Here is an 11,583-nt window from a genome sequence, read left to right as displayed (position 1 = left end):
GACAATCGCGGCCGTGCACAGCGTGACTTGGCAGATTTCTCTCAGTATAGTCGCGGCACAAGCTATCCAGAGCCAACTGTGCCTTGCTCAGTGGACCGCTGGCTGCCGTTTCCACCACCTTTGTAATGTCAATGGCACGGCCATGAACTATGCGTAAAGCATCGAGATCTGAGCGTAAGTTGTGGCCTACAATGATCGTCCCACTATCCACATACTTTTGTAGGGCTGCTCGGGCTGCTGACCAGCCTTTGAAGATCTTGTAGCCAGCATTTCGAGCTGCTTCCATGTCGAGCCAGCTAGAAATTCCGGTGACTGTCGAACGCCAGTCGGTGACGTGTGCGCGCGGATCGGTACATACGAGGTGGTTCATGAGTATGCCGCATGTGACGAGATCGATAGCTGCAATCTTGACAACTTCGAGACGGCCGCCTTCAAGTACGACTTTGCTGCATGAGAGAACAACGACACCTAAGCATGGCTTTACTGGATCTTGGACCTGGCACGGCTCAAAGTCGGCGAGATCGTAGTAGACTTTGTACTCATCCATGAATGCCTTTGGTGCTGGTACATACTCGCCTTGAAGCATCTTGGGTAAGTGGCACATGTTATCGAGCATGCCGACAACCTCGGGCTGTTTCGCGACAGAGATTCTGGTCCAACAGATACCGCCGACAGTCATGCCGCCATCATAGTGTATGAAGATATCAGACTGAATCAGTAAGCGTAGAGCTCGCACTTGGATCTGCTTGGCCTGCTCCATATCCGCAGCACTGCCCATGCTTGTGATTGCTGGCACACCACTTGCTTGAACTGGCGGCATATGATTTTGTGCTGGTGCAGGGCGTTCCCCAGGGGGTACTATGGACGGTCGGAGGGCAAGGGGCTGAGGAGCTCGAGTGGGAGCTCTGCTACCCTTATGACCATAAGCTGGCCCAGACGGTGCTCGTAGAAGACCTTCTTGCTTCAATCGTTCTCTTTCTCGCGCGTTAAGCATCCAAGAGTCGCGCCCGCTTATATCCAATTTCTGGCCGCCAACACCATGAATATCAATCTTGTGTTGCTTGAGACCAGCCTGAGACCTGAAAGTCTTCCCACAGCCTTTGGTATTACAGATATGTGTGTCAGTATCTGTAGCTGGAGCAGAAGTGGCGGGCGAGGCATGGTGCTCTTGAGGTAGTGCAAGCTTGCCCATTTCCGATGTAACTGACTGTACTGGCATATGCTTAGAAGCCTTAGCCTTTAGTCGTCGAGCAGATTTCTTCTTCCTTGCCACTGGCAGGGGCCATGATTCGGTAGGGGAAGGTATAGCCTGAAGCCCTTTGCTGTAAGTTCCCATGACATGATCAGGCTGTAAGCGCGACTCGCCTGGCGTGCATGCCAGAAAGTGGTTGTTGTAATGACCCTGAGATTGGAATTTCTTCTTGCAGTCCTTGCATCGTAGTTCGCCATTGCCGGTGTTCGTCGACCCATCTGAATGTTGCGTGAGATCGTCATAGGAATTGACAACCTGACTGTAATCATTTTTGGGCTTGTCCAAGTCAATGTAGCCTTTTGAAGCCGACTGTAGTTGTTTCTTGGGCGGCGTGTGTTTCCAGTCGGCACACGCGTTCGCCAAGTTGCTTCGGTGTTCGCCAAAGCGCTTCTGGTTGCTGAAGGTCTTCTCACAACGATCGCAGAAGACTGCCATTTCTTCTGGCTCCTTGAGTGTATCGGCACACCCCAATGGCGGCTTGCGATGATCGTCGAGGCTCGCTCGCGAGATGAAGCGTCGGTTGCATCTATCGCAGAAGAAGTCAGACGTGCCGTGGCCGGTTTGACGTTGGTGAAGCTCCAGTGCGTGTGAGTCATCGAAATCCCACTTGCAAACATCACAAAGGAGTCTGGGTGGTGCAGCGTGGCGGAAGTGAGGTGTAGTATGGCGAAAGTGAGCTGCAGTATGGCGGATTAGTTCAGCCCTGGTGATGAAGGCCTCATCACAGATAGCACACTGGAATGCCATCTGAGGTTCCTGCCTCTGTGCCATCACTGGTAAAGGCAGGTTGTCTTTTCATGCGTGAGGATACAAGGGATGGAGTAAGAGGACTATGTTTGTGGGGTAAAAACACAAGCGGCAAGCACGACGGAGGAGCACGGACGGTCCACTATCGCGTGGTGACCTTCTCACAGGCAAAAAGAATCTTTACTCCGACACTGCATGAGGATGGTGAGAATGAGGTTAGAGCCCTAGCCAGTGATGGCACGATCTAGCCGGGCAATCTTCATGGCCGCCTCCAAGAGGTATGCCAGCTACCCACTTTTCAGCACTGCTTTCCTCTTCATCTTGTTTACGCTACCTATGATTCGAAACCGATGAAGCAGAAGTCTAGAAAGGAAGAGCCAAGAACAGTAGTAGAGGTAACCCCCAGCGCCGAAGATGATCACTTCTCCTGCTGCCTTTCAACGCGTCTATCTTGCCAGCTGCAATACATCAGCACACACTCTTTATATCTACACGTATCGGCGTAGGCTTGGGGAAGATAGAAGTAGGAGTCATGGCATACGTACATATCATCTGGCCAGCCAATTGATAGTCTGGAGAAAGCATCTCGCAGCCTTGTTTGGCTGATGATGTAGACAGAAAAGAAGAACGGTAAAACCACCCTCTGTGCCGAAGCTTTCAATCTCACGACTAGATTCATTTCATGAGACTGCCATACAAAGCCATCTCTTGTGATCCAATACCAAAGACATCACCTGATCGACTCATACATTCCAGAGCTTCCGTTAGCCTGTGGCTGTTGGCTATTGAGCATCACATCGCCCCTTTGCCTGTGGATTAGTTTGTCGCTATGCCGCGGTCATCTTGTCGACCAAGAGTCCATTGACGGCAGTAATACTACCTATGTACCCCATATTACCCCAGATTTACCAGCCATCGGGGAAGAACCCTCCACACTTTCGCAATCCCCCACAAAGCCACACGCATTAGGACAGTAGTAGTGGCTTGCGTACCCCAAGCTTCTAACCAACCAGGTATGCTGTACTGCCATGGGTTGGCCTGTGCCCCACGGAACAGGTGGAAAAGAAATCAATAGCTCCATCCGCAATGTCTCAGGCGCGCCCCATGCTTTTCTCACAGCTAGCATGCGAAAGATCGTGGGGTAAGAAGATGTATAGACCGCGTACAACTGGCAACTAGTGTGGCGCTGATGGGCCAAACCAAACTCCGTCTTCTTACGCAGTATTGTGATACGTGTAACAGATGCTGTGGGGCTTTTGCGGGGTATCTAGCGTGCTCACACTCCGCAAAATCCGGGGTGGCTGAGCTACTCGACTTGGCCTCATGGCAGTTGGTTAAGCGAGAAAAAGCACTTGTACGTAGTATCTTCTCTGCATCTCCCTTGAGTACATATCTGCTCCATTCAGACATGTCATGCTTGTCAGAATACAGGTCTGCACCCTGCTGACAGACAATAGCATTGCAGTACAGGCTAAATACACCCAAAGCCATGCATATCCATATGTTGGGACTTTTAACGTGGCCCTGCAGTGCCTTCAAACACAGAAGACGCGCTACTGTCTCCCTGTAACAAGATCCACGTGCTTATAGGCCCGTTTCCCCAATCTTGTCCTGCCAAAGCAAATGAATTGCCGATCACCCTCTGTGGGGCTCTATATGCAATCAGTGTAAGAATTGTGTGGGGTGTTTCGCTGAACATGTTCTAGGTAATAGACCACCTGTTGGCGCATGTCACCCTGGCCCGATCGACAACTGATGTTTTGGCAAGTGACTGGGGACAGCATATACTTATTAACATGCACATTGCCCCAGATTTTCTCGCCTACCAGACATCGTCATCCTCAAAGTGGTCACTATCTTCATTTCGTATCTGTACAACCTCTTACTATATCTTTGTTTATTAATTGCACTCTTTTCCCCAAGTCGCCCTCTGGTATAGTGGCTCATCATGGGGTTCCTAGGAATCGCCGAGGATAAGCACCTTGCTCATGTTCCAGCAACTGTGGTCTTGAGCGAGGATCAAAATCCTCTGACCAATGTCGCTGAAGGAACCGCTCCTCCCGCCGGACTAAAACGTGGCACTGGCAAAGATTCAGAAATTATTCTCATTCCACAGCCGTGAGTCTGTCAGATACCACAGCCAACAGCAGGATTGACAAACAAACAGGTCTGAAGATCCTAATGATCCACTCAACTGGCCGCATACCCAGAAGCTCGTCATTATGATGATTGTGGCATATGGATCAGTCCTCTATGCTGCCGTGCTTTCCCCGCTCCTGTCTCCTGCTTTGGTGGTCATTGCGAAAACTTTTAACAAGTCTGTTCGTGACATTACCCTCATCTCAGGATACATGCTACTGGTCACCGGCGGTGTTGGACCTATAGTCAACGCGCTGTCTCGCAAGTACGGAAAGCGTCCTCAGCTTATTCTCGCGTCACTCTTCGGCCTACTCGGAACTGTCATCGGCAGTGCCTCGAATAGCTACGAGGGCCTCATGGCCGGCCGCATCATTCAAGGTGGCTCTGTGTAAGTTTAATACATGCGCACCTGTCAAGCCATGCTGACTGTCCACTAGGTCCGCTTTTGAATCCCTCGTTGTCTCGATGATTGGTGACCTATTCTTTGTGCACCAACGCGGAGCTTTCATGACATTTATCCAATTCATCCTCGGAGCGGCATCCAACTTCTCAGCCATCATTGTGGGACCCATTGCAACGAACCTCGGCTGGCGCTACCTTTTCCACATTCTTGTTCCCTTTGTCGCTATCGAGGTCCCCCTGCTCTATTTCTTCGTCCCCGAAACGAATTACAACCGCGACCACCGCTATGACATCGACGAGCTTTCCAACGAAAACCTAGCCGAGCTTGCCGCTATCGAGGGCGAAAAACAAAAGAGAGCGAGTGGCAGCGAGAAGGAAGGAAGCGATGACTTTGAAAAGGTGCAGACAAATGCTACCTCTCGCTCTGTCATTCCTCCGAAAAAGACATATGTCCAATCTCTGGCCATCTTCACCGGAACCTACTCCGACGATAACCTTTTGCAGCTCGTCATTGCGCCTTTCGCCGTCTGCACCAACATGGCTGTTCTATGGATGGTCATCGTAACCGGTGGATTGACCGCCTTCTTCGTCGCACAATCATACGTAATGGCTCAGATTTTCCAGGCACCGCCATACCTGCTCAGCACAGCTGGAGTCGGTTACCTTTCCCTCGGCCCCTTTCTCGGAGGCCTCATCGGCTCCGTCTTCATCGGAATATTATACGACCCTCTCATCAAATGGTGTGCCAAGAAGAACAACGGCGTCTACGAGCCCGAATACCGTCTCCTCGCCATGATCCCCTCCGTAACCATAGTAATCGGCCTGTGCCTATTCGGCCACTATGCCCAAAAGGGCTCGTCATTCTACCTCACTGCCTTCTTCCACGGCATGGACCTTTTCGGCATTGTTATTGCGTGCATCGCAGCTTCTTCCTACGTCCTCGACGCCTTCCGCGACATCAGCTCCGAAGTCTTCATCATCAACATGGTCTTCAAGAACTTTTTGTTCTACGGCTTCTCCTACTTTGTCAATAACTGGGCTGCCGCCGAGGGGCCTGCACAGGTCTTCTACGTCTTTGGCGGCGTCGCGGGCGGCATGATTATTACCGCGCCTGTTTTCTTCTTCTGGGGTAAGAAGTATAGGAGCTTTTGGCATAGGCATAATCTCCTCCAGAAATGGAACATCTCGACGCATGCGGAGATTTAATGTTTGCATATATATGGCTATGGAGAATGGATTGTTCTCATAGATTGCCAAAATATTAAGTTTTTTTTCCTGCTCTTGTTACTGCCTTGCTTCCCTAGTTACCGTGACGACTATTTTGTGTCATCTATGCAGTGCAGTGAGAGAGAGACTCCAGTCGAGCATGCTGTTCACAGTGGTCAACATGGCCAAAGTCTGAAAATAGCAATGAGGCTTCCCACGATAATATCTACGGACGAATGGAACCGAGTAGCTGCATATGCGAAGTAATTTGATACTACCGCGTCGTGCAGAAGTACCCACAACGAAAGCGCAAACCCGTGGAACAGCTATTCGCAGACTCATGTATAACATGCGTATTATTATCACTAGTTCTTCTCCCTTGGCTACGGCACTGCTGTCAATGTAAGAAGCGCAAAAAGAAAGGACCCAAGAATAGCTGCGCACACACACACGTTCCCTTATCAGCAGAGTAACACGACATATCCCGATACAGCGTCACAGTGAACCCTTGGACCCGCACAAGCAGCTTCTCAAGAGGCTAGAGTCCAGCGTCCGGCAGGCTGGAGGGTCGATATATGAGCTTGCACACGTGAGGTGGGTCGCACTGCATGGGCAGGAGCCCATGCGGGATTCCGATTGGGCGCAAGTTTCAAAACATTTGCTGCAGGTAAGATGAACTAGAGTACACTACGTCCCAAGCGGCGTTGCGCATCGAGGATACACAGAATCCGAGGTGCTGAATGAGTCTCGAGTACGAGGGGTGCTTATTCAGCCGGTGAGAGTGATCGACTGTTGTGCTGGAGAGGGGGCAGTGATTATGGACTGAAAGGATGCATCTCTCGCATTGGATACGTACGGCAAGTGCCATTGCATCTGTGTTCGGATATTGCAGCTGCCATGTCCTTATCAGCGCTTCGCGAAGCTGTCACCGTACTGAACTGAGGGCATGCGCCCTCGGCTCGCCCAACCCCCACGTTCGTCTGGTATGCAAGCAAGTTGAGAACATGGTCAAGCAGCACGAGCAAAGCAACAATGTGTTCGAACCGGGCCAAAGCGCCCCGAGGCCCATCTAGACGCCCACGACATCATCCAAGCGCTCACGATGCGCATAACATGTGGCTGCAAGCTTGGGAGACACGTTAAGATGTGGCAATATAGCATGTTCGATTAGAGTTGCAGCCGCCAGCGACACATTGCGCAATGTGCGAGCGCGTAACGAGTCTGGATTGCGAGCCTGTGCCTGAAAATCCGGCACTTTGGGCTGACAGCTTCAAGGCTCGCAGCCCTAATCGAATAGCCTTGGGGCGGACTGAGGTCGTAGGGCTGGCGGTTAGGCATCTTCCATGTGCGTTAACGTGCGGGGCGGCCTCGAAAGGGTCCAGAGAGCGGCTAACGGTTGCTCGGTGATGGACTGGTTGTTTGTACTTTACTCGGTTGAGTAGAGATCAGATGCGAAATGGGTCACATCTTGGGCGGCCGAGGCGATGACGTTGAGGCAGTGAGTGCATCATGGAATCTTCATCGTCTCGGACCAAGTGTACGAATATTGATGCCAAGCCGTGACCGCTTCTTGGTCGTTTGACGAATGCGAGCTCGCAGAGTGGCATTTGGGACTGGTGACATTTGCTAGCGTGCATACCGGACAGGTGCCTGGGTCAGGGAGCGGAAAGACAGCCGAAGCTCGGCGGTATGGTGAAGCTCTTGACCAAGTATTCCAATTACTTGTTGAAGCCATGTGCCGAGCTTTGCGGCGAGCTCAACGCTCATGCTGTAGTGCATCGCAGCACTGGACGGTGTGCAAAGTTGGATGGAGATTTGCAGCCAACCAGGATCGGATGTAGGCAGGCGGGCGGGCTTCGAAAAGCTTGTTTGCACGCTAGTCCCAGTCAGGGTGGCCGGCGCTTACAATGTCCATCGACGTCCAGTCAAAGGCTCGCAACACCACCACCCCGCTCCACCGTCTCGCTCTTCCCGTGCATGGCTGCAAGCAGCCTGAGCAGGGCCTTCAGGGCCCAATTCCTCCAATTCGCTCATCCAGCGGTCATGCGAACGAAGGACAAGCCCTATGCTGATATCCGCTAATCCACCAAACGGAGCTGGCCCTACCGACGGACGGGAACCCTACACCAGGCAAAGGTCTGTGATACGACTGCGGCTTCTGTCTTGTTCCCTCGACGACTACGCTAGAGCCCTAGACTGATGAGCAGGATTATGCTCCGGCCCCGACATGATGAAATGTCTCACATGAGATGGAAAAGAGGGCCACGTACACGACATGGCAGTGCGCGCTGTGCAACGCCTGCAAAGGCTGCTCGACATGGAGAACCGTCATGTTTGTGCGTACGTCCGTATGTCAAAAGGGAACAGAGATGGAGCACGCTGATAGCATGAGGTGCCTGATGCAGCCGAAAGCGCCTCTCGCTTAAAAGGGAAGACCAAGATCGGTCCGCTTCCTTGCCGTCCGCTACTCGCCACTCACAGCCCAAGGCCCAGTGCATGAAGCGCATTCCGGTGATAGCTGCAAAGCCCTTGGATAATCTAATGTGTTTTGATGCACGCTGCGAGTGTGACGGCGCGCTTTAGGCTCTAGATTGCCCTTTTGAGATGCCCCCGGCCTGGACTGGCAATCACATCTTGGCCCAATAGCGTGGGCTTTGGTGAGCGGCAGAATATCATTCTCCATTTGCTGCCACGATACGACAATCCTATCCCCTGCGAGTCACCCGCACCCCACTTGGCCACAGGACTTAAGGAACTGGGCTCCTGCTCGCGCACGCTATCTGATTTTCAGCGCCCATGCCCCGTCCGATGTCTCGATAACACCTACGAGCATTTGTACCGGATACCGTCGTTGCAAAGCAAAAACAAGAGGTGGACCTAGCTTCTTACTAGACGGGGTCGATCCTACACACCGCAGCATAATATCAATCCTGGATACAGTTTCCGCCGCGCCGCGGGAGCGCATGGTCACAATAAACGAGCCTTGACCTTGTCATCATCCATGTAGAACCGGGACCCCGGATGTCCTTCAAGCAATCACCTTCTCAAACCCATTACTCGCCGGTCCAGGACGCGTCTACGTTGCGGTTCAACTTCTGCTGGCAGAGGTGATTTACGAAACAAACACCACGCCGATTGTTACGATTACCACACACGAATTCGAAGATGCCAGCCCTTCGGGAAGCTCTCATGGCGCGGACAGGCGTGGCCATGGGACAGCTGGGTATCGCTGTATCGCACGCCGAGAACAACATCGCAGAATCCGTCTCAACATTACTACGGCGGGTGCATGTCCCGTTCAACAGCACAAGTCCGCCCGGCTTGATAGAAGCAAACACCGTCGACCCATGGGACAAGAGTGGAAAATATGCGTTGGCATATGTCTACTTTTGTATACCTCTGCTGGTAATTGCGGCACTCATGCGATACTACCACCTATTCACGGACAAGATCCGGACAGCACTACATCAAGAAGAGGTATTACAGTCCTCGAAGACATCATCTCCCGCCACAGACTACGAGCTATCAGTACTTGATACTGACAAGTCCACCATGAAGTTCTTTCCTCGCGAAGGCCCGCTACCAAGTGTGCCAAAACAGCAATCTAGTGTATCCTCAGTGGGCCCAATTAACAACCTGGTGGCCTTTTTCCGATTCATTTTCTATCGACCGACTCCACAGATTCAGATCAAGAAAGGATGGAGGCCTATTGTGTTTCCATCTTTGTCGACAATTGTGATCGTGTCACTTGCTTTGATCCTAGGAGTACTCTACTGCACCCTCCCTCAACCACTGTTCTGGGAAAGCATTGCTTATGGCTCGCCTCCACTGGCAGTTCGCTCTGGCATGATGGCGGTTGCTCTCATGCCTTGGATCGTCGCGCTTGCAATGAAGGCGAACCTCATCTCCATGGTGACTGGCATCAGTCACGAACGATTGAATGTGCTGCACAGATGGGCAGCGTACATTTGTCTGGGTCTCAGCATCATGCACACCGTTCCTTTTTACGTTACCCCGGTGTGGGAAAAGGGTGCGAGAGAAACTTTCAGACAGTTGTTCCAACAGAACGAAGGAATGTACATTTACGGCACAGGTATGTTTGCTATTCTCAGCCATCATGTGTTAGGGACTGACAGGTCATAGGTATCGCGGCGCTTGTTCCCCTGTGTTTCCTTTGTATGCACTCGATCGCCCCTCTCCGTCACCGAATGTACGAGCTCTTTGTAGCGCTCCATGTGCCAGTCTCCATTGTCTTCGTCGGCATGATGTTCTGGCATTGCAACAACTACCTAACATCTTGGGACTATCTGCTCTCGACCGTTGCCGTATGGCTATTCTCCTATATCATGCGGCTCTTCTACCTCAACTGGACTCGTCCAGGACGTATGTCATGGCTCATAGGCGACGAGTGTGCCGTGACCCTCATGCCAGAGAACGCCATCAAGATCACCATTCCAACTCAGATGAAATGGAGACCTGGACAATACGTCTATCTCCGCATGCCTGGCATCTCTGTATTCGAGAATCACCCTTTTACCATCGCCTCGCTCTGCAGCGAAGATTTTCCTTCGGAATACGGTGAAGGCTACCGTGACATGGTCTTGGTCTTCCGACCATTTGGTGGCTTCACCAGGAAGGTCCGTGAGAAAGCCCTCCAACATGGTCCATGGCATACCTACCGGGCCTTTGTCGATGGTCCCTATGGAGGCATGCAACGACGCATTGAAGCCTTTGATGACGTTGTACTTATTGCTGGCGGTAGCGGCATCACCGCCATCGTCTCACAACTCCTGTCTTTGATCAAGAAGATGCGCGACGGCAAGGCAGTCACACGCAAGATCCACGTCATCTGGGCCCTTAAGCGTCCTGAGACGATGGAGTGGTTCAAGGAAGAACTTCGCATCTGTCGAGAGTATGCACCACCCGAGACAGTAGAGTGCCAGTTCTACATTACCGCAGCAAAGCGCAACCTTGCTGGTGGATTGGTTAGTGCAAAGACACCGACACGTCCAGTGTCGCTTTACTTCCACGACAAGGTCAACGACGCTTTCCAAAATATCGCTGAACATCGCTTGTCCGGCATCTCGTCCAAACGACACTCAGCGCTTATCCGCGACGAAGCGCAAGGCGACCCAGAGAAGGAGTCTGAACTTCGACGCGAGAACGAAGACAGCATTACCGCTCTCCCACAGGCGCACTTGCTGCCTATCAACAGGGGCCATCTGGCCCCACCACGCCCCAGCCACAACAACGGCAGTATCTCCGCAGAGTCAGTGGATAGCTCGAACCCCGACCTCATTGCCCCGGCGCCCCGCGGATTGGCTGCCCGCCGTCAGGAGCGTAATCTTTCTCTTGATATTTCACAGGCTGTCGCGGCCGGCTCTGGGGCAATGGCCCCCAGCATCGTCCACAACCCTACTGAGACTACACAAGGGTTCGACTTTGGTTTCCCCTCGACGCCCACCGAGTTCCAGAAGAACCTGATGCGCTTTGCTTTTCTGCCCGCCGCCGTCAAGAAGAAGGACGGATGGAGCACAGAATACGGACGCCCAGATATACCGTATCTACTCAGGGGGCTGAGTAAAAACTTTGGCAGACGCACTTGTGTCTTCGTGTGCGGACCACCGGCAATGCGCATCAGTGTCAGCGAGACTGTTGCGCAGTTGCAACGAAGTGTGTGGAATGACAGTGGGCGCGACGAAATCTTCCTTCACGCCGAGAACTACGCTCTGTAAAGCATTCATGGTCACACGACCTTCCCCCGTTTCCTTTATCTCTTCCCTTGTGCATAGCGTTGGCAGGCTTGGTGTATATACCCCTTTCTTTTTCCTTTTTGT

The 11,583-nt window shown here is 52.2% G+C and overlaps 3 protein-coding genes across 3 annotated transcripts; 2 read left to right on the top strand and 1 right to left on the bottom strand.

The window, feature by feature from the left end:
- Positions 1–3,947: 3,947 nt before the first annotated feature.
- On the top strand, positions 3,948–5,746 carry COCCADRAFT_3152 (uncharacterized protein; the record flags this gene model as incomplete). The annotated part of the gene is made up of 3 exons (XM_007711836.1): positions 3,948–4,117; positions 4,167–4,526; positions 4,576–5,746. The coding sequence occupies 3 exons, from the start codon at positions 3,948–3,950 to the stop codon at positions 5,744–5,746; spliced, it is 1,701 nt and encodes a 566-aa protein (XP_007710026.1).
- A 1,069-nt stretch (positions 5,747–6,815) lies between these two features.
- On the bottom strand, positions 6,816–7,513 carry COCCADRAFT_34859 (uncharacterized protein; the record flags this gene model as incomplete). The annotated part of the gene is made up of 3 exons (XM_007711864.1): positions 6,816–6,980; positions 7,013–7,084; positions 7,391–7,513. 3 exons carry the CDS (start codon positions 7,511–7,513, stop codon positions 6,816–6,818), a joined length of 360 nt encoding a protein of 119 aa, XP_007710054.1.
- Positions 7,514–8,911: 1,398 nt separating this feature from the next.
- COCCADRAFT_24425 (uncharacterized protein) lies at positions 8,912–11,481 on the top strand (the record flags this gene model as incomplete). The annotated part of the gene is made up of 2 exons (XM_007711852.1): positions 8,912–9,839; positions 9,890–11,481. The coding sequence occupies 2 exons, from the start codon at positions 8,912–8,914 to the stop codon at positions 11,479–11,481; spliced, it is 2,520 nt and encodes an 839-aa protein (XP_007710042.1).
- Positions 11,482–11,583: the final 102 nt, after the last annotated feature.

Source organism: Bipolaris zeicola (genome assembly GCF_000523435.1).
Source record: "Bipolaris zeicola 26-R-13 unplaced genomic scaffold scaffold_35, whole genome shotgun sequence".
NCBI classification, from domain to species: Eukaryota; Fungi; Ascomycota; class Dothideomycetes; order Pleosporales; family Pleosporaceae; genus Bipolaris; species Bipolaris zeicola.
This window is presented reverse-complemented; position numbering and strand designations above follow the sequence as displayed.